We start from the raw sequence: 27818 nt of genomic DNA on the forward strand, positions 1-27818 counted from the left end.
AGGAGCCCTAGGGCAGTTGAAAAGCTCTGTTTAAGGAGCCAAGGTTTTTGCTCTGTGCCCTTTCCACAGAAACAAACACTAGATTGTTTAAGGACATACACAGAAAAGCTAAAAACATCCTCCCATCAACTGAGTTGGAAATGCTGGCCAGGTGAAACTTGGGCAATCACATACACTGTTTGCCCTTACTAATTCCACTGTAGTTTGAAGCCTTGACAAACTTTGTCAGTAAGAAAACTTCAGTAGAAACTTAAGTGTACAAGACTGTATTCTTAAAATGGAACGTTATAGTTGAAGTCCTTTGAAGGCATATTTGAAGTGGTTTTCTGATATTAACAATTCCCCCAATGACATCTTTGACTAAAACTTAACATCTTTGGGTTTTCTTTGAGAGCAGTGAGATTCTCAAGTTAGTTAATGAAATAGAATTCATTAAGTTTGCTTCACTATGACAGAAATCGATGACATTGATTTTAAAGTAACAGCTCAACAGTCATGATGCCATGGTGTCTTGTGATCTGTTTTCCTTTCTTTTATTCATTCATTCAGCCTTTCTATGGACTAGGTCAGGAATATAAGAGTGAGCAAAACAAAAAGAATGGTACATTTTGGTTTAATAGTCTTCAGGGGTAGGACATCCCTAGATTATTTTCACTTCTGCAGATGAAGAAGCGGAAGCTTGCTTTTCCTTTTTAAAATAAATTGCCCAGTATTGAGTAGAACAGTATGGGTTCAGGGGTGCAAACCAAAGTCCCTATCTGCAGTTTGCTCCTTGAGCCTGTGAATTATGCCACCTCCATATGAGCATGTGCAGCTGTGTCTGGGACTCAAATGCCCCCAAAATGAAAACAAATGTAACTGTGTATTTCACACTCTTGTTTTTAAAAGTTTATTTGGAAAAATTGGACAGTTAAGGAAAATGGACTTTGCAATTTCCACATGAGGATATATTTTGGGTTTCTTTAATGATAATGTATCCTGTTTTATGTTTAGCACAGCGTTTTTCACAGGTAAGCTTTATAATTCAAGAACTTGAAATTGTTCCCTTTGGCTGCCCAATAGGTATGGAATTACGTGGAACAAAAACTTGAATACAACATAATTCTTCATGCATACTTGAGCTGGGTATTCTATGTATTAGTTTTTGTAGTAGAGATAATATTGTCAATTAAGGAAACATTCATTTCACTTCTAGGAAATATTTGTATCATTGACATATGGTCACTTTCATTATCAATTTGGCAGTTTTTAATATTCACAAAACAAAATTTTTAAGAGTAGTAGTCATGGTGATTTGATTCGTACCATGTATATTCATGTGACCGCTCTTCTTGGTGCACTAGTAGTAAGCAGGAAAAGCAGCCCAGATGGGTCACACAGGCTTAAAGACTTTGGAAATCTTCTGTCTAGAGCCAAGGTCTCAAGCTGGTGGGCTGGATCTGGCACACAGAGGTGTTTTTTAAAATTTTCAGTGAATTGCCAATCATTTAGAAATTGAGAGATTTCACATTTTTTTTAAAAAAATCCAGATTTTCATCTTCTCTTGAAATATCAGAAGATCTGGCAGCATTGAGCCTGCATTCCTGTTGAGCAATGCTAGGCTGGAGCCAAATAGCTGCTGTATCTTTAGATAGAACATGAGCTCTGAAACTTGCCACAGTGTCCACCACTCTGTTATCTCCTTGACACTAAGGACAAGGGTCGGGTGCCGTTATCTGAATGTCTTACTCTTTTGTAAGGCCTGCTTGGCTCTTACATACATGTGACTCTTCAACCCCAGGTCTATTACGCTATTGCGACTACAAAGTTAGAGCCATCCTTCCTCTCAAAATAGCAGTGTGTCAATTTTCAAGTGCATACTAAGTGATGCTCATTTGAAGGGAATACCTTAAAAGGGTTGAGGGTAAACATCTGATAGGAGGGATATCTTCTGATGGGACCTGATTCAGAGCAGGAGCATCAGTACCATGCCTTTGTTTCAGCATGTAAACTTTTAGTTGTGGATCTCGCTCTGTGACTGGGGATCGAACCCAGGCCCCCTGCACTGGACAGGTGAAGTCCTAGCCACTGGACCACAAGGAAACCCCAGCTTTTATTTTATATCTTGTTTTTTTAAATTGAGTGCTTCTGTTGAAAGAGCGAGATATGTTAAAGGTCACAAATCATGAAGTAGGAATTGAAGCTTTGAATTTTATAATTACAGAAGGATATATTTATGAGACTCTTATAGAAACTTATAAAGAAGACCACAGAAAATAGTGTAATTATCAAATCCCTGGGAATATGATAACCTTGTAAACTATACAGTGATCAAACTCTGGGGACTGCCCTGGTGGTCCAGTGGTTGGGACTCCATGCTTACACTGCTGTGGCCCCAGGTTCAATCCCTGGTTGGGGAATTAAGATCCTGCAAACTGTGCCACATGGCCACAAAAAAAATTTTTGAAGGATCTCAGAAAGGAAGAGATCAATGGAATCAAATATATAAAAATGGACTGACAGAGTAGATCTTAAGTATTCTCACCACACAGAGACGGAGTGGTAACTGTGAGGTGGTGGCTATATTAACTTGATAGCAATAGTCTTTTCACAGGGTATTCATGTCAAACCATCACATTGTGTTATATACCTTAAATATGTATAGTTTTTGTAATTATGCTTCAGTAGAGCTGGGGCAAAATATTGAAAAGGAAAACAGGCCAGGAAATGTTTGTAGTGAATATGACAGGATAATTGGTTTCCGTATTGTGCACGGAGTTCATATAGATTGCAAGGCCTGGCATATCGGAGAGGCTCCATCTCTGTTGGCTAAATGAATTCTCCAGTAGGGAGATGGGTAAAAGACATTCACGTTCTATCGCAAAGTAAATGAACACATGGAAAAATGTTCAGCATCACGGATGTGCAAAGATGAGCATATTCAGATAGCAATGAGGTACATTTCTCATCTGTTAAGTCAACAAAAACAAAAAGAAAACCTGATGCTAATACGGTTACCTTGGAAGCAGTAAACACTTACTCATTGCTGGTAACATTGTAAGTTGGTAAAAAGCTTTTTTGGAACATTATTTGGCAATATATGGCAAAAGTCACAAAGATTGGTACCCCTTGATCCAGTAATCCTATCTGGGGGAAATGTGTCCTAAGAAACAAGCTGTTCTAAGAAAAGAAAAAAACTGTATGTTATGGATATTCATTACAGTGTTGTTTATAAGGACAAAAATTAGAATTTAAACATCCAACATTAGAGAAATGGTTCATTTATTCAACTAATAGTTTTAGATAAATAATTATGATACTTCTATGTAGTAGAATTCCATGTATCTGTTCAAAATTAAAATTTAGACACTTGCAAAGCAGTATGAAAGAATTTGTATAATACGACCTGATTTTTAAAAGTAGGATGCAAAATGGTATATGTGCTGTGGTTATAACCTTGTCAAGTGACATGTACATACGGAGAAGAACTAGAAGGCACGTGAACAAATGTAAGTAGCACTCTGTTTGAGGTTTTATTTGTGTTGTTATCCTGTTTGTACACGTTAGACGTTGAGAGTCTTCAGCTTTTACCTCTTAAGTCGACGCCACATCACAAGCAGTGATGTTTCCTTTGATCACACAGTAGGTGTTTAGTACATAATTGTGAAACACAGTGAAGACTCCAGCCCAGGGCCTGAATGCCAAGCTCTGATAGTCTAGTTCCTTCTTGCTTGCTTCATTCCACCATCCCCAACCTCCCCCTTTTCTTCCTGTGGTCTCTGGCAAGGCATCTTGGTGTCCCATGTGACAAGGTGTAGCTGTCTGTCTCAGAGCTTCTCATTGGCGTGCAGCAGGGCTGGGGGTAGACCTTCACGTGTCCGGATTCTGTGTTCATTGCAGTGGAGCCTTGATGAAGGGCAGCACCCGTTTCAGCTCCTGGTTTCCATCAAAGAAGCAGCAAAACCCCACCTCAGTGTCCTGAGCTTCTCATGGCGCCCCCTCCCCTCCAGCTGTGTTCCCGTCTCCCTGCTCAGTATACTTTTCTCCTTTAATTAGGTCAGTTACTTCATGTCTGTTTTTCTTTTTTGACATGGTTTCCTCTGGCTGTAGGGCCACATATTTTCCCCATATGTCATTGCCTCTGGAGCTTCGTGTTGCAATCATTTTTCAAGGGGAACAGAGAGCACACACTGCTGAGGGGGGCTGCTCTTGACTCTTTGCCTGCCCTTTGCCGGCATGAGCATTCCTATTTCTTTTGGGCCTCGTTCTGTTTGGTTTCGTAGTCTTCATCGTCAGTTATGTTTGGACTGAAAGATACTTAAGTAAAAATAACGGTAAAGTCAGAGAGATGTCTGGCAAAGGTGCAGCACATTTGTTAAGGTTGCTGGTTTATTTATCTCCCCTGTCTCCATGGTGACTAAATCCAGGGCTGGGATTTAATGGACTTAATTTTGACCTCTTGTACATCTCTTGACTTTCCCAGCCTCTGATATAGAGAGAATTCATTTTTACCATAAGAGAGAAACTGCCTCACTTAGAGAAAAGTGTCTGAATTGGACTCTGGAAAAGTGGTATCTCCAGAGTCTTCGATTTTTCTGCTCTTCGTTCAGAGTTCATGGGGCACTTGTAGAGAAAGTGAAGTCTTTTAGATAAATATGCACATACACATACATACATAAACATGTGCAACATTACCATTGGCCCCAGGAAATACTTTTTTTCAATTAAAATATTGTTAATGTGAATTAACTTTCAGTGAGAACTTTTTAAAAGTGACTCTTTTCTAAGAATATTAAATCAATTGGGACATTGATTGGGTATTACAGATTTTTTAAAAAGTATCTCCTTTATCTATTACATCATTCTAAGTCTCAATGCATAGAAATGTTGAAACCATATTTCAAAGTTCAAATGTATTAAACTATAAAGGTTAGGTTTGACTAGGATTCCCACAGAAGAAGTCAGGTTTGGACATTGGAATTCAAATCTAGTGCTCTGTCCATACCCAAATGATGTAAATGAAAACATGGATCTCTGAGTAGTTAAGGTAGGTTGAGTCAAACCATCTTGAAGTTAGTTCAAATCATTTTGTAAAACTTTTTATCCTCTTCCATATGATACTTTGAGACTTACAAGATACTTCAGTTTTAGGAAATTTAATAATATATCACAAATCAAGTCAGTGCCATATTTAATGCTGGTGTATAGTGTGTTAGTTTACTCATGGATAATTTGTCTATTTGCAAGTCCTTTCATCTTCTCTAGGAACAAACTCACACATGTTAATTTTCTTTAAAACCAAGCAAAGGAATTAGTAAATGATTCATGAGGACTGTGCAAAGACAGACAAGAGAAGCAACTTAAGTGCCCTTACATCTTTATTCCTCAATAAAATATTAGTGTTAAAGTCTGTCATCAAGTTCAGTTCAAGTCTGATAGGAACTCGTGAATACTTAATGTTTTTATTACAATTTTTTAACATCATAAAACTCAGTGGATATGGATGTTGTTTTAAGGTTTTCTCCATCATCAACTCTTCTATTAATAGTACAGAGACTTGAGAAGCCAACAACAGATGCTAACTGGTGAAAGAAATCCATACTTGTGAGACGAATGTTGGAAACTCATTTAAGTTCTGGGGTTGAAACCTTGCTCAAGTGTCTTACAACCGTGAACTTAGAAAATTTATGACATTAAGGTCATAGTCATATACATTTTATTATGGTCAGTACAATTAGCATAGCTGAGGTCAAAGCTTTTACAGAAGTTAAAATGTCGAAGCCCAAAGCTGTTAACAGTGCTTGTGGAAGAATAGCAAGCACTTTTATCCTCATCACTGTCCACATCAACATCATGATCATCATATCATCCTTGTGTGTTGAAAGCCTACTGTGGAGAACTGTGCTTATTTCCTTGTGTCTTTAATTCTTAATGTTTTACTTTTGTTTTAATGGGTCTAAGGATGAAATCAATTTAAATTTAAAAAGGATGAAGTATATTAAAATGTGTTTAGAATGGTAGCCTCATTCTGCTGTCCTATCAGCCAGATAATTCCTTCTTTGTATAGCATGTCTCACTGAAGGATCTCCATCTGATGGGTGAACATTTAGTTTCTTCACCCAGTTCTTCACCTAAGTAGGAAAGCAGTGGTCCTTAGGTAGTTTGGTGAGAATTTGTGGTCTTTCCAAGACTATGGAAACCTCTTAAGCCATGTGATATGTATGTGTTATGAACGTTTTTATACCTGCCTCTGCATGCCTGCTAAGTCGCTTCAGTCGTGTCCAACTCTTTGCGACCCTGTGGACTGTAGCCCACCAGGCTTCTCTGTCCATGGGATTCTTTAGGCAGGAATACTGGAGTGGGTTGCTATTTCCTCCTCTAGGGGATCTTCCCAACTCAGGCATCGAACCTGCGTCTCTTATATCTCCTGCACTGGCAGGTGGATTCTTTACCACTAGCACCACCTGGGAAGCCCATACCTGATTCAGGGGTACGAATTAATAATTTCCCTAAGATATTCCAAGTGTTTCTTTCCCACAACCAGTGGAGTTTTTCTGTGGATTCTGGTGAGGAGTTTGTGTACGTAGTACCAGTGTACGTGGCTAGAGGATTCATAATCCATAAGTGTGTTTATTCACTAAAGTAGGTTCAGATGCTCACTCAGAGCAACCTGCAGGTGTCCATATATAATATACTTCACTCTGGAACACTGCAGCATGCATATCATTATGTGGTTGCAATTTTGAAATTCTTAGACCTGCTATCGGATTTGCTAAGATTCTGACACTTACTTTGGTGGTGGCTAGGAAAAGATGTAAGTTGAATGTGAAATAAGCTCCATTTTCAGACTCGGGGGACTTTTTGTTTATTTTTAACTACCAGCAAGTGAAAAGCACTTCATATTGCTGCCCTTTATCTCCCACATTACACGGTCACATTATTTGTAGTGTTGAAACTTGTAAGGCCCGTATAGGAAATAAGAATTGAGGGTCTTGTTTATAAGTGTAAAACTGGAGAATTGGTGTTGAGGATAGTGGGGCAGGAGGTTTGAGTTAAATACTGTAAGTGATGAGGAAAGGGATTCCGAAACAGGAAGTTACCAGCATGATAGCATTATGTAAAATCTTGAGAGGGTTCCGGGGCTGTTTATATTACCTAAGGATGGTAGATTTTATAAACACTAACTACAAATAGAGGGTCCTTCTAACCTATTGGTTTTCACATATATTCCATGGAACCCTATAACTCATAGAGATGTTTCAGAGGATTCACCAACATTTGAATTAGATTTTTTAAAGTGCATCGAACTATTTTAAAGACAATAAAAAAGCAACAGACACCCTCAACTGTGTTTCATAGTAAATTTTGACATACATGAGAACACTTACTGAATGACTTTAAAATAAGTAAAGGTTATTAATGTCAGCTTAAAATAAAATTTTGAATAACACTTATCTGTCATCCATCAAAGTCAGGATAATATTTCTGTTGTGGGAATAAAGACAAAAGGTCTTCAGTGAGACCATTACACTAAAGCCATGTGTTAGGGTATCAGCCTGCAAAAGCTGAAGTTACATTTTGGTTTCCAGTTACTGTGAGCACTTATCCATCTGTTATATTTAGATTTTTTTTTCTAGTACCTTTAGGAATCTGGAAACAGATGAGTACTGCTTTCAACTTGAAACCACCATAAAAGGGGAGAGGTAGTCAAGAGGCTGGAGGCGGGTTCCAGTGTCATCCCTCAGATGGGGCCGTGTGAATGGATTAGGGAACCTTTCGAAAGGTCTCTCTCTTGGCCCATAGCTCAAAGTGCTCAACACAAGTTTGAAAATGTGTGGGTGCAATAGTACAGTTCGTTAGGAGATTTTCAGGGCTTCTTTGATGATGCTTAAAAAGCCTTACAATGGCTCTGGCTTCTTTCTTTTGCTTGGAGGACACTGTCCTCACTTTGGTCCTTTCGTTCTGGGTTGGACCACATTCTCTGCCTGTAGGTAGTCTAAGCCAGTACCTGCCTTGTTTATCACTGAAGTTGGGTTTTTTTTTAAGTGTTTGCTTATCTATTTTTATGTTCTGCTAACATTTTATTATGAAGATTTCCAAGTTGCAGTGATGGTGTGAAGAACACCTGTATCCCCAGCCTCTGGAGTGTGCCGTTAGCATTTTACTCTACTTGTCTGATGACATATCTAGTCATCCCTCTGTCTGTATCTACCAATCCAAATGACTTCGGGATGCATTTCCAAGAATATGTGGTAGATTTCACCAGTCAAGTAAGTTCATGTATTTTACATACTTTGAGTCTGGCTTTTCGAACAATATACAAATATGCCTAAAGTGGCATAGAGTCCCGTGAAAGAAGATGTCAAATAGATGCCCCACTTTTACTGGGCAAAAAAAATAGGAGCCTTGTTTTAAAAGTCGCACATTTTCTGGAATTCCGGCATGGAGTTGGAAAAGAATACTGGCTTATTTTTAAATCTGGACTTTTTTGTGACTCAGACATTGCTGACCCCTGATAGAAAGGGGGGGGGTGTATGCTTGTAAATTTTGTTTTCATCGTTGAGACAAGAGCCAAATAACTTCCAGTTCTTACAGAGAGGCAGGATATCATCTTTTAAAGTGTTTTAAAAAATACATCAGTGTTGATCAATCCAACAAAATCTGTTGCATTTGGAAAACAGGGAAACAATTAACTAAGGACTAAATTTGCTCTCTGCTAGATCCTGTCCCAAACCCTGGTGTCAAGGTGTTAAGTGCAAATTATTAAAAAATACTCTTGTTACAATTGGGAACACTGAGACTGGGATGGAGATGAGAGGTTTTCAGTGTGGCTTTTGCCCCCTTGATGTGGAAAGCACGCCCTCTGTCCTTGCAAAGCTGCATTGTTGTTCTTTTTATTCTCAATCCCCAGAATCCCATCCAAACACTCTCCCTTGACCCCAGGGTTGGCTGGGTATATTTCCTTCTGGAAGCCTTCCCTTGCAGTCCTGAGTTAGCTGGCTGAAGAGCCCTTAAAAGTATTTCCAAGGAGTTGGGCCCCCTCCCTATCGGGGCTAATCCTGCAGTTTCCACTTCAGTTCCAGCTGCTGTTGCCTGGGTAGAAGCAGATCTCTTCGATGCTTCCAAGCTGTGAAACTTCCAAGAAAAATTTAATGTTTAAGAATAAAAAGTTAGGATTGGGGATGTGGGTGAAGAACTGGGTGGTTAGATATATCTTAAATGTGTCAAAAGAACATGGATTTTAAAAATTACCTATAGGGAGTTGTAAAAATTTAAGCAATGCCCTGAGACAGACACACTACTTCTTTAAAACCTATTAGAAGTCCTTAGCACCGTGAAAGGATAATGCCCTTTGGTCTTGGAAGAGACTTATTAGGTTGCAAAGGTTTTGATTCCTCTACTACTTACTTGCTCTTTGATCTAAGACTTTCATAAGCTCTGATAATAAAACGGATTTACTGTATATGGTGTAGTAGACAGGTTTAAAACTGTATCTAGCTTCTGTTATAATTCAAGTTTTTGAATGATTACTATTAATCTGATTTAATTTTGTTTGAAAACTGTTATTTTGTATATGAATACTTTATATTCTGTCATTCATATGTACAGAGCCACCCTGGAGTAAATGACATGTCCACAAAACAGTTTAGAAACTTCATTTCCTGACTGCAAAACAGATGTTCAAACCACATAGAAATTGATTAGACTGTGTACCTAGCAGGAAGGTGGAAAGCTTCTAGATTTATGGGGACAGGTGACAGTATGAGCTTCTATTCTTAGTTTGCCCTTGCTCCCCTCTCTTAAGGCAAGACAGTTAATCTTTCTAACATCTCAGTTTATCCATCTGTAACACCTGTACTCTCCTTTCATGAAAACAGTACCTGGTTTATATTTGATAGCATTTGAGGACTTGATATAGAAAGTGGCATCAAGGCACAATTACTCTGTAGAAATTATTCATATGTTGAATGATAATCTTGACAAATAACTAATTACTACATTTAGAAAGTTACAACTCTGGAGGGAATTGATATTTGATATTGTTGTCCTGTGTGTTCTAAGTTACCATCATAACAGTAGGAAAATAAACCCTGTTTTGGCTGTGTTACAAAGGGATTAACTCACTTCTTCAAGTGGTTACTAAATCTCCAGCCCTCTGACAACGAATAAAAAGTGCTCCTTGTTTTATTTAATTTTTCTGGGAAAAAAAGTCTTCTGACCAACCTTGGCTTAATTTTTTCTGGAGGAAAAAATTGGAGAAAAAGTGGAGAGCTTTCCATGTTGTTCTCTTTGTAAAGAATGAAGGATAAACCGTGTCAGTTACTGAAAGCAACTTAAAATTACCCTCTACAAATAGGCAGAGGAGTATGCTTTTGATTTTTAGATCAAAGCAAAGAACCAAGATTATGTGGAACTTGCTTATTATATATTTGTTTCCTGCTACTTGTGCCTTTACAAAGAATCAAATATTAACTATATAGCAAGAGGATTAAATAATTAGACCCTAAGGAAAACTAGAATACCCGTATGCCTATTTTCTAAATTCTGTATCCTTGGAAGTGTTGGGCTAACATGAGAGAAGGAGAATCCTTGCCAGTCCTTTTGCAGTGTTCTGCTACTAGATTTTAGTGGTGTATAAATGTGTGTGTGTGTTTACTATGAAATTTTTGTAAGTCATGTGAAAAATGAAATCCACTTTAAAAATTAAAAGACACTATCTACTTAGGTCCAAAGCCTGATTTTTATATATATTTTTCTTTTACAGATTTTTTTATACTACTTTTCAGTTCATATAGTACTTGGACACACAGGATTTAATTTGGTTCCTAAAACAGTCCTGTAGGGAAGGCAGGGAAGGTTCATGTTCCCATTTTATTGATGAGGAAGAAAAACTAAATTGGCTTGTGATCAGGTAAATGGGGTTTTTTATTCCATGTCTATTGCTCATTCGTTGAGTTACAAAACAATGAAGCCAACCAAATATTCACTGTTCTGTGCATTAAATGTAAGCTTAAAACGAATTTAATTTTTATAATGTTGTCTTCATTTATTTTGACAAACATAACTTGTAATTGATTTTGCACATGCTAAAAACTTTCAAAATTAAACGTCCTTTTTCACAGTTCCTGAATTCATCTCTTCTCTGTACACTCCCCTGTCCAGTGTAGTCATTTATATAGCATATTTTATCATTTATTTATGACCTTAAATGAGTAGATAGCTTGAAGAGAATTAAATTAGTTTGTTTTTGTGATTTTTAGCATACCCCTGGCCCTCCTCACTGACCTGCCACAACACCGTGACCTAGGATCCCTCTTTTAACATCTAACAAAAATCACTGGTAGATGTACGTTTTAACTTAAAACTACGTTTTAAATAGTTGCACATTTTAACTAGATGTACGTTTTAACTAGTTGCATGTATTATGCTAATTTATAAGCATTAACCCCCTTTTCCTGAAACCCAAAGAATTAATTTTGTAAATGTTCACTGTGAGATTGGAGTGGGAGTGGGAGTGATATTTCTTTTTCTTGTTTGTCGAAGAAACAGGAACAATCTTAAGTTGGTAAGTCAGTGACAGAGCACGAATCACCTGGCTTCTGTTAGTTACGTGAACTTTAAAAAAGCAAGTGCCCATTTCAGAAAACACTGACTTTTGAGATGATAGACATCAAGTTGCTCTTCTGCTTTACAGAAGGGACACTCACAGGGTCCATTTAAAGCTCTGATGCAGAACTGGAAAATCCCTGACAGGTTTCCATAAGGAAGGTGTGTGGTGTTGCCCTCTGGGCGGGCAAGGTGAAGGTCAGCTGTGACTCAGCCGCACCGGCTCTGGCTCAGTGCTGAGCATGGGCTCCTGTGCCCGTCCGCTGGCCTAGAGGCCCTGTGCCCAGCTCAGCTGGCTCCAGTCCAGCTTCTCCCCAGCTGAGAAGCCACCTTTTGTTTTGTTCAGTAGATAAAGAAGAGAACGTGAACCTGTGAAAGGCAAATACCATGTATACTTTATACCTTTTCTGCCTAAAGAGTTGATGAACACTAAAGCGCCGCCTCAATCTTGAGGGATCACATCTCAGTTGTCACCGGTGTCTCACAGTGCGACACTGCACCGCAATGAGCATATGTGTATGTTGTCAGGATAAGTGTTTGACTCGGTTTATTGTCTTGTAACTCACTGGCCAAGCATCATGGTTTGGTGCAAAGAGCACTCAACTTGGAATCAAAAGCCACTTCCTGTCTGGGTGGCTTTATTAGCTGAGGGTAACCTTAACGTAGTTGGCATGGGATTTCCAAGTGGCATCTTCTTTGCCTGAACAAAAATAATCTGCCATTTCAGTAAGCTTTGGTGGGTGCTGCCTGATCCACTTGAGATCTCTTCAGCCTTTTCCTTTCTGTCTGTTTCCTTGTAAATAAATCACAACGCTGCTTCTTTTAGTGCAAGTTGACCCTTGGTATTAGAGAAGGGCAGTCTGATCAAACTCACCAACTTTTTTAGTTGATTCATCCCATCATTTTAAACTTTGCATATCTCTTACATCAGTGTTTGTAATAATAGACTTGAAATAACATATATCTATCTGTGACGAACTATAATTGTGGCCCATCTTCACAGTTGAATACCATATACATGTTACAAAAGTCGAGGCTCTTTAAGTACTAATATGAAAACTCTAAGATATATTGAATAGGAAAGGTAAGGTGTAGAAGAGTATGTGTAGTGTATCATTGTTATGTTTTTTAAAAAGAAAAAATGTGCATGGCTGTCTATGTTTCATATGCCTGGTATCTCAGGAAACATAAGACACCAGTATCGTTCATTGGTTCCTGATGGAGAAAGGGGAATAGGTGTCTTGAACAGGCAGGGAAAAAGAATTTTCACTATATATTCTCTTCTACCTTTTTGTCTCAATATGTATTAAAAAGGAAAATAAATCCACATGCAAAAACAATGTTCACAGCAGCATTATTCATAATAGCTAAAAAATAGAAGCAGTTCATGTCCATCAACTGGTGAAAGAATGAATAAACAGGCTGTAGGATATCCAGACAATGGGGTATTATTCAGCGATAAAAAGGAATGAAGTACTTACACATCTACAACACGCATGAGCCTTGAAAACATGCTAAGTGAAAGAAAGCAGCCACAAAATTTTTGGTCACACATCGTATGATTCCATTTATATGAAAATATCCAAATAGCCAAATCCCCAGAAACAGAAAGTAGATTAGTGGTTGCCAGGGGCTGGGAAGAGAGGGAATAGGGGGTGATAAAAATGTTCTGGAATTAGATAAGGGTAATGGTTGTACCACTTTATGAGTATACTAAAACCCACTGAAGTGTACACTTTTAAAATGATTAATTTTATGCTGCATAAATAGTATCTTAGTAAATAAAAAACAACTTGGTGAAGTCATAAACGTGGAAACTTTGAGTCACTGTGAACATATAAAACAAGAAACTTTTAAGTTTCCACTAAAGAAATCTTTCTGTTGTAAAATATTTTACGTAGCATTGCTGATAACACTGAAAAACTTCATATCCTTAGCTACTTTCACTAATACCCACCAGTGATCTTTCTGTTTTCTAGTGGAACATTGTTAACCCCGATGAAGTCCTGGTTGATAGAATTTTAAGCAAAATTACTAAAGGATTTTCAGTTATATGGGATTGAGAAATGGTGGCTGCAGGCATTCCCCACTCCCTGCCGCTAAAAGAGAAAGTGATGGGAGGTTTCAAAGAAGCCAGAATCTTTGGAGAAGTCTGCCCTTCCTCTCCTCACAGCTGGCCTCAGAGCAACCCCTGCCCCTAGCCTGCCTCCCCAGTGAGCCACTGAGCCACCACTTCTTGGGTTCTCTGGGTCATGTTGAGCCACAGGGTTTGAGGAGCCCTTTCTAATAGGAGGGGCTTAGCTTTGGGGCTCTGGGGTGAGATTGGTGGACCTGACAGTGTGACCTCTCTTCCCCTAGTCACCAAGTGTTCATAGGTGCTGGGCCATTGCCATCGCAGCATCAGCCACTCCATGGGTTGGTCAGAGAACAGTCTCCTGTCAGTCTTCCCCACTCCAGGTGCTTACACTTGAGCTCATCTTGGGTTGGGCACAGCAGGGTGACCACAGTCTATCCTGGCTCAGGGATGGGTTAGACAGTGCACAGTCTCAGCTCTGCCACTTCTGAGACCTTCGGCCTGAGTGAGCTCACTCAAGCGAAGTCTCCCCACAAGCAGCCTTACCTCATCTTGTAAGTGGCTTAAGAAGACCACATCTTAAGATGCGTGTCCTTGGCATTCATTCTGAATGAACTCACATGATCCAAGACTAAGCTGTGGTTCCTGGAGTACAGGCAGCCTCTTCTTGTTCATCTTCATAAGCAAACTGAAGATAGAGGTGTGAGCCACAGGGGGCATATCTCATTAATTCGCCTCATCAAAGCAAGGACTTTTTGATCATGTAGGAAGGTCTGATCATCCACTGGGCTCACTAGGCCCTTACATGTAGGAGGGACATGGGGAAGATCCTGCCCCAGCCCAAGACTGAGCAGGGGACCTAGATCTAGCGGGTCCCGTCTTTTCACTAGAGGATCGAAAGAGCAGAGTTTCAATCTCCATAGGGCTCTGTCATCTGTAAACCTCCTTGAAAATATGGGAGGGACAGTTCTCCCCCTGGACAGTCCTGCTGCCAGAGACTGATTCCTCTGAATTCCTAGGATTTTCAGAATTGCTCTTGGTGGCCTCAGTCATTCTCGGGCCCAAAATCCTTGCAGCTGGGCTCTTGGCCAAGATCCTGAGCTCTTATCTTTTTTTCCACATATCCCCTGTGAATTGAAGATACATTCCTCTTTTGCAGGAATCTGCTTCTTGGAACATCCGTATTTTTAGAGTGAAATTGAATAAATAAAAATAGGTTGTACTTGCTGTGTCCTAACCACTGTTCTAAATGTTGCCAGTATTTACTGTTTCATTTTTCATGACAGCTCTGTTAAGGTTAGGTACTCTTGTTATCCCCATTTTAAAAATGAGCAGACTCACAGAGAAGTTAACTAATACGTGCTCGCGCACAACCACTAAGTGGAGGAGGCAAGAGTCAATTCTAGACATTCTGGCTCCACAGCCCATGCTCTTAGCTACTATACTGTATTCCTTTGAAACTTTAAAAAACATAACCCCATATTAAACTCAGGGCAAATTCTATGTTATTTGTCTTAGAACAATGTTATTTGCTCAAACAATCTCATATAAAATTAAGACTTGATTTTCTTTTGTGGAAACCTTCCAAAATAGTTATGGTGCGGTCTGAACCATTTCATCTGAGTCCCATTGAGTACAGTGATCGCCATCACCATTCGTTTGGGTTTTCCTGCCTCTGATAGCCTGGTCTTGTTTACATTCAGTCTGTATTCATATGCTTGTTCTCTTTGATTAACATACCACTGGAAAACTAACAAGGTTTGGGGTTTGAGGTAAACGTGATGGAGGCTTCCCGAGTGTGTGACCTGTGGTGGCTTCTGCCACTTTGGCTGTGGACTCCTTCTCAGGCCCTATTGCCTGACAAACTCTAAACTTCCTGAGTGATGCTCAGATCATGGCTGGAAGCCTGTCCTGCCCCTGTGCTCTCACACTCTCTTCTGGGCACCATGACCAACTCCAGAGAACCACTCGTGTTTGCAACTTCAACCCTGAATTGTGGGGCTTCCGCATTTGGGAGTTGAAAGCACCGATGCATAATGAAGGGATGCAGTTATTCCAGTCCTTTGATGCCTGAAGACAGGTTGCATGTTACTAGCGAAGATATCACACCCTGAAGCAGGGCTCATAAGGTATTATGATCATACCTCTGGTCCCAGGTAGCAGAGTTAAGAGTAAGGAGATGGAAGCTTATTTGATTTGCTGTTCTTTCCTGTTATATATATTAATCAGCTGGCTAAATTATAGGCCAGGTTCATGGAATGTTTAGCTCTCAAGCATCTATCAGAGGCTTGAAATGTCCATAACAGGTGGGGGCTTGGTAAATGCCAGGACTTTGCATGACTGAAAGGGTGTTTTGAGTCATGGCACATGGCACCATGGAACTAAAACAGATATATCACAAGTGGCTGGTAGAAATAGACTGGAAGAGAATTTTAACACCTAAAATATGACAAAGATTTGTCCTTACGAGCTTCTCAGTTTCATGAAGTGTTCATTTTCCTCTGATCAAAATTCTGTGTTTGTATTCTAAATTTCCTTCTAAAACTCTTTCTGATTTTTCTCACTTCCTCTTTATTTCCTCTTTTAAGTGACACTTCAAATATATATATTTAAATCTGAGATCATCATAGTGGCTCACCTTGAAAGTCATTTCTTCACTGTTGTCCTCATGGTGTTTTCTGGTTAGAAGGCCACAGAAACATCTCTGGGGTGTGGTTAGGATAGTTCCTACATCTTGGTGAGAGTGTAGGAGCAGTATGGGAAGGGGCAGACTTTGGGGACAAGAAACATTTAAAACTGTTACTAATCATGGACTGACATTTTAAAAAATCAAATGGCAGAGGCCATGGCACGTGTTGAAATGCTTGATCTGTGAGTCTTTCATGGAAATTTTCTGAGCCCTGGTGAATTGTGAAATGAACAGGCCTTCACGGGAGTGAATGAACATTTTCAACGTGCTCTGCTAGTGCCAGGGTCTTCTGTTCCATGTATTTTATATCACTTATAACAGATCTTCCCCTTTGATAGCCACCCTTTCTTGAGCGAAAGCTTCCTCTTTGGAGAGGAAAAATTCCAGGTTTGCTTTCATTTGGATCTTACCTGATATAATTGCCCCTTTTATGGTTCTTGGGGTCCCCTTGTTTTATTCTTTGACCGGTTGTGACACTTAAGCAGTGACTTTGCAAAATTTGGCTTGTCAGTAAGAAAAAGTACTCTTCTCACCCTAAAGATTGACAGGAACATGAGATGGCAGAAGTTGTCCTGGCCTTTTTCTGGCAAGAGCACATAGGACAAGAAATACTCTGGAGAGCACAACATTGAATCACACCATGTCTCAGTGCATGACTGGGTGCCTTAATCTCGCGGTTGGAGTCGCTCGGGAAAGTTGTTGGCGGAGGGACTGGGGAGCCTGACAAAGTTAAAATTTGCAGTGTATTAATGTGTTAGTAGCAGGCATGGGGAAAAGAAGAATGGAAGAGAAAAATTAAGGTGAAAATAGTGTTAGGTTCACAAATACTCCATTTCAGGTTGTTATCAGCCTGTTGTCTCTGGCTGGACTCACGGCCAAGTAACTAAACCTGAGTAAGTTTTCCGATGTCTTCAGTAAAAGAAAACTATGGTAAAGGGAGAAGGATCACCACAAGCCAAGCCATGAGTGACGAACTCCCAAGGTATGGGCCAACTGGGTCACTGAATTCGCCATGTTTGACTCTTAGGTTGCGCCCCTTTGAACTTTGGAAGTTTGATCCTCCCAGAGTTGTTTGTGAGGTAGAGATTCTGAGGTTTGATTGCAGGGTGAGAATCCCCATGAACGTTGATTCCACCCGACCTTACCCTCATCCCTATTTCTCTCTCAGCTTGACATGTGGGATCCCATTAAAGGGGCTTAGTTGTTGACATCTCAGAAGAACCTTGTTATAAAGTTCCACTCTTCCCCACACTGGCTCTGCCTCCCAAGTGCCCCATCGATTCCCTGATCACCCAGAATCATGAACGACCTCAGCAGGGCGGTGGCCTCTCCCCATCCAATGCACCTAAGCTATCCTTTCAAGTCCTGTGCCACAGTGTCCCTTTCAGCTCTCCTCTCCAGGCCCACTGCCCAGGGTGCCTTCATGTAGGTCATCCTCCTGACATCTCAGGGGGGAACCATCGTTCCCTGTCAGAGCCCCTCCCTGCTTCTGGAGTGAGTGAGTGAGGAAGTGAGGCGGTGTGTACTGTGGCTCCCTTGTCTGTACGCTCCTGCCCACTCTGGGCTGCGTCCTGCCTCTGGAGCGGGCCTCACTCTTCTCATACCTTTGCTCACACTGTCCCCTTTCTTGGCATGCCCCCTCCCCTGCTCTGGGCGCTGCAGTCTCCCCCATTCTTCAGGGACCAGGGCACATATCATCACAGCCATCTAGCCTTGTCCAGTCCCCCAAACCCGATGTGATCTCTGACTGTGATAAATCTTGATACCACTTTTCCATCTGTCTTGTACTCAGCGTGCCATGCCTTGCCTGCTAGTCGTCTGTATGTTGATCTTGGTACACTGCAAAGGAAGGGCTGTCCCTCATTCTTTGTGACCAGCAAAATATCTTGCACTGCACAGTGAGACATGTGTTCAGGAAGTGTTATAAAATCAACGAATGGATGGGGTGGTGTTATCTACAGCTGGAGCCAAAGGTAGGTTAAATGTAAATGCAGAGTGGTTGGATGACAGGAGTGTGTAGCTAACCTCTGAAATGGTTCTTGGGTTCTCCTGTGAGAGGAGACTTAGACGTTGTGATGCCCAACACTCACCAGAAAATCATCCTGATGTTTGCTGGAGCAGGAGAGGCTGAAAGGCCTGAAACATGGCCTTCAGATGCTAAAGAGATTTGTTCATCAAACACCAACCAGCTCCACCAACAGTTCATGAAGGTGCTTTGTAAACAGTGCAGTGATTGTTAAGGATGTTGGCACACATCATGCTGTTAATATGTAACAAAGGTGGCTCAGACGCTGAGTAACTGTCAAGGTTGCTGAACCACTGAACCACCTGTTCTTCTTACTGAGAAATTGATTTTCACCCAGCAAAAGGCCTTCTCTGTTTTGGTTTTGTGAAAGTTGTAGCTTTGTGACTTGAGGACATGGGCAGTGGGGACAGATGTCAAAGCAGATGGTGGTCATACCTCATGAATTTTTTAAGGCAGAGTTCACATTCTTGGTGTAAACTGCGACATAAATGCTGTTGTCATTGCCCCAGTTCCCAGCTCACTCTGGCTTGTTGGAGTTGACTAATTAATGAATGTTCAGAAAGCAGTTCTCTTGCTTCTGTGTTTTCTCTTGTGTTTCAAAAAGAGATTTAGGTGTATTTGCTTATTTTATATGGCTCTTGGTCTGTCTGTATTGTGTTGCCACCTTTGATGAGGACCAGGCGGATAAAGGAATTACTCTTCTTGCTCAAGGTCCTGGGGGCCCAGTGTCTGGGTCACCGAGCTTATTGTTCAAGAGCAGGCCAGACAGACATTTAAAAATACCTTAGCTCTACCTAAAAATACACCTCACTAAAATTGAAAATTTAGGGTTAGTAAAGGTTAATCATCTGATAAAATAAGAACATTTCCTCTGAGTGAAAAGTTCGAGTTTGTATTACGGGTGCGGCATAGTTCAGCCTGCCCAGTCTCCCTGCCAGAATGCAATCAGCTGAGATAAGAAGGAGGCTGTGGAGGCATGGTGGGAGGGCAATGTCACTTCCCCTCTTTCCCCAGGCTTTTTTTTTTTTTTTTGACACTAATGTGTAATAAATCTGCCTGTACCATCTGGGACTTTATTGTTATGTCATTTGACAGCCAACTAGGAATTATTGGTAGTTTTTGTTAACTTTTAGAAAAACTTCTCTTTAAACATTTGAAGAACATAGTGAAGTGAAGTCGCTCAGTCGTGTCTGACTCTTTGCGACCCCATGGACTGTAGCCCATCAGGCTTCTCAGTCCATGGAATTTTCCAGGCAAGAGTACTGGAGTGGGTTGCCATTTCCTTCTCCAGGGGATCTTCCCATAAGAACCACGAAAACCCATTGGTTTATTCATCATGAAGCATGTATTGCTTACCTGTGGGATCTGGGAACAGGAAGCCAAGTAAAGCATGACCCTGGCCCTCGGCCTGTGGGGAGGAAGGGGGGGAATGCGTGAATAGGGTGAAACCAGTGACAAGCACTAGATGAGACATGGCATGACCCAGAGTGAAGGTTGTCTCCTTTTCTTAAACTTCAGTGGCCAAGGCCACTTTTTAGGAATCCAGGTGGGACTACCTCTCCGTTTCATATGTGCCTTGATGAATGCTTCTCATGTCTTTAAATTCACTTTTTCAACACACATCTTTCATGGGGAGCAAATTGGGGAAGAGAGTAGGGAGAGTGGGGTGGGGAGCATGGTTGCTCTTTTAAACAGGGTGGCCAAAGAAGATGGCACTGCAAAAGTGCCTTGGAGCAAAGCCTTGAAGGAAGCAGAGGAGCAGCCATGAGAGGCTCTGTGCTGAGGGAATGGCTGGGGGGACCTGAGGTGGGGTGTGTCTGGAGGGCGTGAGGCTGAGGGGGGCAGGGATGAGGCCAGAGAAGGGTCAGGACAGAGGTGGGGGACGGACTCACAGACCGTCCTCAGGACCTCGGCTCCTCCTGGAGCTCCATCCCAGTGACCAGCCTCCAGCCAGCAGATGGCCTGTGAAGCCATTAGAGCATGTTAGGATGCCATGTCTTTGTCCCTATTTCTACTTTTATTGTCCCTGACAGTGAAAAGCAAGAGATTTTGTTTATGGGACAGTGTCTCTTCCTTGGCGTCCATAGTAGGTATATATGCGTGTATGCCGCTCCCTCCTGCCCCACGCTGACACTAAGGAGATACATGGCTAGAATTGCCCTCTTCAATATTCTGCTGATCTCTGGTGCAGACCAAGGAGGACAGAGATAATGCCCTTGATCTGTATATTCTTCATGCCTAATCCCTTTTAATTACACTGGTAACATAAGTTTATCTCTTATAGTTACTTTTATCATTAACAGCACAAAACCTCTCCAGAAGACCAAATGCAAGCTCTTTAGGCATATAAAGTGGATTAATGAGGGTGGCTCAGCGTTAAGGTATGCCAGGGCTGAGTCCAAATTTTATTCCGGTACAGGGATCACTTTCTATGTGGCCTTTCTGGCTCTGGAGCTAATTTGGATGCTGAGTAGCCCCACAGGTATTTATATGTAGTGTTTGGTATTTTTACTGGGTCCTATTCTTCTCCCTTGGATCACCTAAAATGGTTAAGAATTTTCTAGTGGGATTAAGGTTGTGATCTCTGGGGAGGGGTGGGCCATCTGCTCTTGGTTATTTTTGTGTTAGCCACTTCCCCTTAAATGTATGTTCACAACTGAGCCGCAGCCTTATCAGCTGGGCTCGAGGGAAGACTGGCGTAGGTGCTGCTCCTGCCTGAACTTGGTCTCTTAGCCATGGCTTCCCATAGACACTCAGGTAAAAGCTTCATATTCTTTATCTTCTAGCAAGCACAGTTTTATTCAGGCACTGAATCCATATCATTGGTCTGAAAGATACTTTTTGATGAAATTATTTTAGTCTTGTCTAAGTAGTAAATAAGTCTAGCTCATCTCTGTTCTGTCCTTGCCTTCTTCAACTGCTGTTTCCACAACAAAATATTATTCTTACTCAAGTGAAATCATCAGTTTGAGTAGTTTATTTTTTAATATATAAATATACTACTATATCGTACAGTTTCCAGGACATCTTATGAAGTTGGAGGAGACTGTGTGAGGAAAGAGGTTTTCTTTGTTATTAGGACTTTTTTGTTGTTATTTATAAGATACAAATCTTCATCTTATCAGTGCTATAAATCGAATTTAAAGTATTTGAAAAGGTCAATCAAATATGGAGCTGGAAGGAGGAAGATTTATAACTAAGAGAGTCCATACTGACTTAACCATACCTTCTCCTTTTCTGAGCTGTGTTTTGAGTTTTCCCGAAGAAACAGCTATGATACTTTTGATATGACACATAGATTATTAATTGTTCTCATCAGAAAAGGGGTCAAAGCTTCCAAACCTCTGGAGCATCATTATCATTATCATGAGAGTTTTCCTGACATTGAGAAAGCCCTTTGGCCATGGACAAGACTCCCAAGATAGGGCCAAAGGCCTGAAGGATGGCCAGTTTCCCCCAGAAAGCCCAGTTTTCTGGAGTTAGCCTGCTGCCTCTCTCTCCTGCAAAGCCAGAAATGTCGCTGTGTTTCTGTTGCCTTCTGCCTAAGTAACAGTTCCCTTTCTTAGCAACCAGACACTTCGGGCCATCTCCCAGCTTTCAGATTAAGGGCCAAAGTAATAATCAGTGGCAGTTTTTTGGAAAAAACGTTTTTGAAAAAATTGACTGTCAATTTTAAACAATGGAAATACTTTTAAACTTCTTTTCTGGTATTTTAAAGCAAATACACTATAATGGAATGCACTGCTTTAGTGAATCAGTATGCAATGTATTCCTTGTTCCCAAGTGTTCAAGAGCAGTCTGTTTTTCCCCCCACCCTCAGGAGCAACTTTGCAAACATGGCACCACACGCCTGAGATTGTGGTAATCTGCCAGCATACACTTTCTTTGAGTGTAGACAAACTAGCCAGTTGTAGCAGTTGTTCCAGTGGACCTTGAACGTGTGTTAACTGGTAGAGTAACTCCCTGTTTTACTTACCAATTAAGTGACAGAATAGGGAAATATATTTCAAAGGTGACACATTTATAACACACCCAACCTTGAGTTTTTAAATGGCACCGAATCCTGACATTACTTTTATGTAAATCTGAAGGCTCTGACTCTGACTAGACAAACTACTGACCCCGTCTAGATGATTTTTGAAATCAGGAACTATTTTAATAGTTTAGTTAATCAGAACTCATCTTCTGTTGCGTTAGGTTCATAGGTCCATGAAAGCAGTTGAGAAAGAAGTGCTCGCAGAAAGAAGCCCCCTAGTGCCCTGTGAAGGACTCTGTGGGGACGGAGTAGAGGCTCTGCTGATTGGATGGGTCATAATCCATTTTTAGGGACGATCCACATACTGAGGGGACCTTTCAAGGACAAGAACTTATGCTTTTGTATTGAATACTTACCGTTTGCAAAGTTCTGCAGATTTCATTCCTTCCCCCCACCGCCCCCACCCCGGCCTTTAAAGTTGAGGATGGGGCAGATGGGAGGGCAGTGAAATCATGTAGCTCTCTCTCCAGGCCAGAATGTAAAGGGGACAGTGGGCAAGGGGAGAAGACCCAGTGGACTGGCTTCCAGAAATCACAGAAAAGTGGTAGTCAGAAATCTTGTGGAGAAGGCAATGGCACCCCACTCCAGTACTCTGGCCTGTAAAATCCCATGGACAGAGGAGCCTGGTAGGCTGCAGTCTGTGGGGTCGCTAGGAGTTGGACACAATTGAGCGACTTCACTTTCACTTTTCACTTTCATGCACTGAAGAAGGAAATGGCAACCCACTCCAGTGTTCTTGCCTGGAGAATCCCAGGGACGGGGGAGCCTGGTGGGCTGCCGTCTATGGGGTTGCACAGAGTCGGACACGACTGAAGTGACGTAGCAGCAGCAGCAGCAGAAACCTTGTTCAAGGGTAAAACTGAACGTTTTGTACTTTCAATGACTACCAAATGACCGCCTGCTACTTTGCCACAACTAGAGAAACAGAAAACACATGTTCTGTTGGCTGCCAGGTCAGCGGGCCTTTCTCTCCGGTGTGAAAGGCAGAACGTGCTGCACGTATTGTGTGCGATGTTCAGAAAAGCTCTCTGTCAGAACAGAGCAGTTCTGGGAGAGGATCTGCCCAGGGGAAGTTCAGGGGCACAGAATGTTTCATTGGATCATCTCTACGTAGCCCCCTCCTGATCCCAGGTGTCATCTAAACTGGGTTACCTGTGACCAATGAACCAAAAGAGAAACTGCAGGCATTTTGGAAGCCTCCTGAACGAGGTCTGTTTGTAGGGCAAAAATGACTTTCTAATTTTCCGTGAAATTCTCTGAAAGCCGACTTTTCAGTGGTGACTCATGAGCCCCCCATGGGGGTGGCATCTCCAGGTGTGCGGGTGTGGCTGCTGCATAAGCCTCCCTTTCATCAGCTGAGGGTTTGCTCTGCTGAATGTTCTCAGGAAAGCAGTCTACCCTTTCTTTAGAAGCCAGCATTTATACATGGAGTGACTAATGTCCTGGTATGTTGGACTTAGCAATTAACAGACCAGAAATAACCTACATTTTTTTTTCCCATTTGAGTTGCTGTTCGTTGTTTATACTGTACATTATGCCACTCATGGAAAGCACATAGTTAGAAAAATGCTACCTAGGCATAATATTCACTTTTTCCTTAAATATTCTTATTGTGAGAATTGGGCAGGAGGGGGAAAATGAAGATTAGCAAGAAGTCCCTGAGAGAATATGTAGAAAACAGAAACAAGATTATTAAATACAAATTGTATCTTCTCTAATGAGAGGTTTATAGTAAACAAATGTTGTGTAATGTTGTATTTCTTGTATGTGTACATGATTAAATTGAAAGCCAAAACTTTTTATTGAGATACTGAGGTTTATATAGGGCCCTCTTAGCCTGTTGGATATAGCTCAGGAATTTTCTGAAAGAGGAAGCTTGTTTATTAAGTGAAAAATGATGTGTCTTTTGAAGCAGGCATAGCGAGAAAGTCAGGCTACCATCTTGGAATAAATACTAAAATTTGATCACCCAGTCACATTTCCAGCTGCATTCCAAGTGGCTAAGTCTATAAAGGACTGTCACCTGGACATCAGCACCTTAGAGTCCCATGAGCAGTCCCCTGATTTTCTAAAACAGACATATTTGTTATTAAATGTTTTTAAGAAAAGAGGTTTTCAAAGCTAACAGTGATAACTCACCTCCACCTGTCAATCCATAGGCACAAACTGTGGGACCCACATCACCCAGGCCCTGGATCGGTTCTCCAGGGCTACTAGTGTACTTGCAAACCTTCCTGTGATGGAGGAACCTCACTAGCACACAGGAGTGAGGGCCGCACTGTGAAGTAAGATTAGTCAGAGATCTCCCCTGGGGCACACATGTTCTGGACAGGGACTGGCAACCTTGAAGGGAAGGATCGTTGTAATGTTATGTATCCAGTGTTTCATCTTTTGATTGATGACCTGCCCTTTCCTGATAACAGCAGTAGGCCAAGGCAGAGAGATCTGGAAGTTTTGGAAGGTTAAAAGGTTTTGTATTTCACGTATTTAGAAATTGCTAAGGAGGTAGAAAATCGTTCCCTAAGAGCTAAACGCCTAAGTGGATGTCATTCACTAAGATTAAAGAGGAGATAAAAATGCCATCTTCACCATTTTTTCCCTCTATTCTCTTATTTCTAGCAAAGGGGAAAAAAGGAAAGTGTAGAGATTTTCTCTCATGAAGTCAGATCTTCACAGTGAATCATTTTGGTGGAGCCCACAGACCAGAGTGTTTGCTGTCTTTTAGGAACTTCTGTCTGTCTCAGCATTGTCATTTATAAGCCATTTTCTTAGAGTTATTAATCTATTTGATGACAAGTAGTAACAATATTTTGCTCTTGTGCACGTTATCCATATTTTTTGCAGAGTTCTGTTGTGGTAACTATTTCTGCAGCAGGAATGTATTACCCCAACTTCTACCTAAGTATTCTGCATGAAGGTTTGAAATAGTTTTTGACCAAATAATCATAAAGTTAGAATAACACGAGGTAAGCTCATTCAGGTTGCCCAAGTTCCACTTATTTGGATTTATTGCAGAAAAGTACTAAAGTTCATGAATTTGACATCGACATTGTTAACATGCTTCAAGTATTTCCAGCCTATTTATGTATTAGGCAATAAAGCCCGCATTCCTAGAAGTGCCTATTTTATCTTGACAAATAAGTGTTTCCACACACATGAAAAGGGCTCAAGTCAGCTGTGGAAATTGTTCTAAAAGGGTATGCCCTTTGAAATCTGTCACTCCATCTGGATACACATTCTCTGGGTTTATGTATGCTGTGGTGGGACATATGAAATAACCCTGGACTTTTCATCCTACAGAAAGAAAAAGTAATGCCTATAGCGGGGATTCAAAAATACCAAGTGGTCAGACTTTCCTTAGTGGTACCATTAACCAGGGGTTGATCCACTGAATTTTCCTTCTGCTTGGTTTACAACCGTGTACTGTAGGTGTGAACAGTTTCACTGGCAGAGTCTGTTTTCAACATACCCTTTTTCTGCTGTGTTCATTGCTGAGCCATGGATTATGGATTAGTTCATTGGGTGCCTAGAAACTCTGAGCAAGTCATGTTCCAGAACTATGAAAATTAACCAGTGAAGAACTTGGCATTGGTAAAGTAGTTATTTGAAAGTATGTAGTTTTAAGCTGGGAAGGGTTTGGCAGGTAAGATCTTATGGTACTGTGGACCACAGTGGTTTTCCTTCTCTCAAAAACCTCTACATAGATTTCACTGTGTTTTCTGGTAGTCTTTTTTGGTATGACATGAATATCTGTATTTTTACCATAAAGCTAGGACTCAGAAATACTGGGTCTATGTATGGTACTCTGGGATAGAAATATTAGAATCCATTTCTATTTTGGACAATATCAAAAGAGAATGATATATATTAAAATGAGTTGGGTTCAGACTTCTGTAGACTTTGGTAAGAGAGAAGGAGGGATCTTCAAATATGGTCCAAGAAGATAGTCTGTGAAGGACTAAATCCGCCATGGTTACTAGCCACACAGGAAGCCAGCACTGTCTAATCTTACAAATTCTGATTTCCTGCCAAATGGCATTTAGGAGCCACTGAGAATTTAATTTCCTGGCACTTACTGTTACTGGAGATTTATTTGGTTTCTCCATGAAGCTCTTAACAAGAAAGTAAATCTTTGTTGAGTGTACAATTTCAATATGGAAAAGCTAATAAGACAAGGATTTTATGTGGCATGTGAAAGGCCAACAAGAATGAATTAAGGAGAGTGATTGTCAACATTCTATCCCTGTGACAGGCACTCTGGCCCATGTACACAGGGGCTGAAGACAGTTTAAAAGCTCCCTTAAGTACGCAGTGTGTAGTTCAAGGAGATAGACCGGGCTTCATCGCTGCTCTGCTTTTCTTTTCTAACCCACTTATGGGGGGGCACCCCAGTTTTCTTTTGGGGGAAAAGTACCAGTAAGAACTTTTCTCAGGTCTCAAATCTCTGAACTGTGACACAACTGTCCCAAGCCCCTGTCTTCCCAGAAGAATGTCACTCCTTGTCTTCAGTTGTCGGGTGTCTGGAGAGGAGGGTCTGTCTGTGGGAGCTGGAACTTGATGGGGTCGGTGGGGGGTCGGGGAGGCGAGCACCCGCCCTTGTCTGGAGGCTGCTGGTTCTGAGTGAGAGTTCACCGCCTTCCCTGGCGCTGCTCAGACACAGGGTGTGGTTTCCTTAGCTCACTCTGCTGTTTGGTTGCCTGCGGCAACAGGATCCAAACAACGTGGACATGTGTTTGTATTAAAAAAAAAAAAAAAAAACTGGGAATGGGACCCAGAGTTGGAGTCCGGGGCTGTTCAGTTAGCGGAAGAGCTACGGTGAGTACCAGGCAAGTGCTCGTTCCTCTTCCCTCCTTTCTCTCTAAATTACTCCTGGGATGTTCGCTCACACAATAACCATGTTTGTGGGTAGCTGGAGAAAATAGTGTCTATTTTTGTGTTTCCTGGGCAAATTAAATAATCATTGTCTATTTAGCAGTGTAAATTTCTTTTTCAGGGAGAGAGGAAGAAATTAGCATATGCTTTCAAAAGTTGGGAGCTAATAGAAACTCACATTTGTTACCTTTTAAGTAGCAGGATTCAGAGTGCTTTTTATGGGCTGTGACTTCGGGGTGGGGAGGGGGCAAGGGGAGTTGTTCATAGGAACAAAGTGGAAAGGGGTTCTTGGAATAATCAACTTAAAACCTTTTAAAAGTCATTTTTGCCCAGATTATACTTTACAGTTGGAATTTTTTTAAAAAAAGCAAATGTTCTAAATCAGATAGGTTATTAACCATATTGATCTTCAGATGCTCTAACAAAGGGGAATTTGATTTTGGCTCATCTCAAAATCTCACTGTGACAAATAGTTTTCAATTGCCAAACTGGCTGGTACCTATGGAGAGTGCCATTTTAATAAGTTCTCTTTTGC

The 27818-nt window shown here is 41.1% G+C and overlaps 1 protein-coding gene across 8 annotated transcripts in view; it reads left to right on the top strand.

Annotated features, from left to right (window-relative positions):
- FHL1 (four and a half LIM domains 1) overlaps positions 1 to 27818 on the top strand; it is a 58549-nt gene that overhangs the window by 25574 nt on the left and 5157 nt on the right. Inside the window, exon 1 of one of the 8 annotated variants that reach the window (XM_061136202.1) lies at positions 21022 to 21132. The exons of 4 other annotated variants lie outside the window; for them this stretch is intronic. In XM_061136202.1, the coding sequence (XP_060992185.1) occupies positions 21111 to 21132 (22 nt within the window). In that variant the 5' untranslated portion in view covers positions 21022 to 21110. Of the gene's footprint in view, positions 1 to 21021; positions 21133 to 27093; positions 27238 to 27818 lie in introns of those variants that run through there. 3 more of the 8 variants (XM_061136194.1, XM_061136200.1, XM_061136201.1) reach the window with 3 other exon arrangements.

Source organism: Dama dama, chromosome X (genome assembly GCF_033118175.1).
Source record: "Dama dama isolate Ldn47 chromosome X, ASM3311817v1, whole genome shotgun sequence".
Lineage (NCBI taxonomy): Eukaryota > Metazoa > Chordata > Mammalia > Artiodactyla > Cervidae > Dama > Dama dama.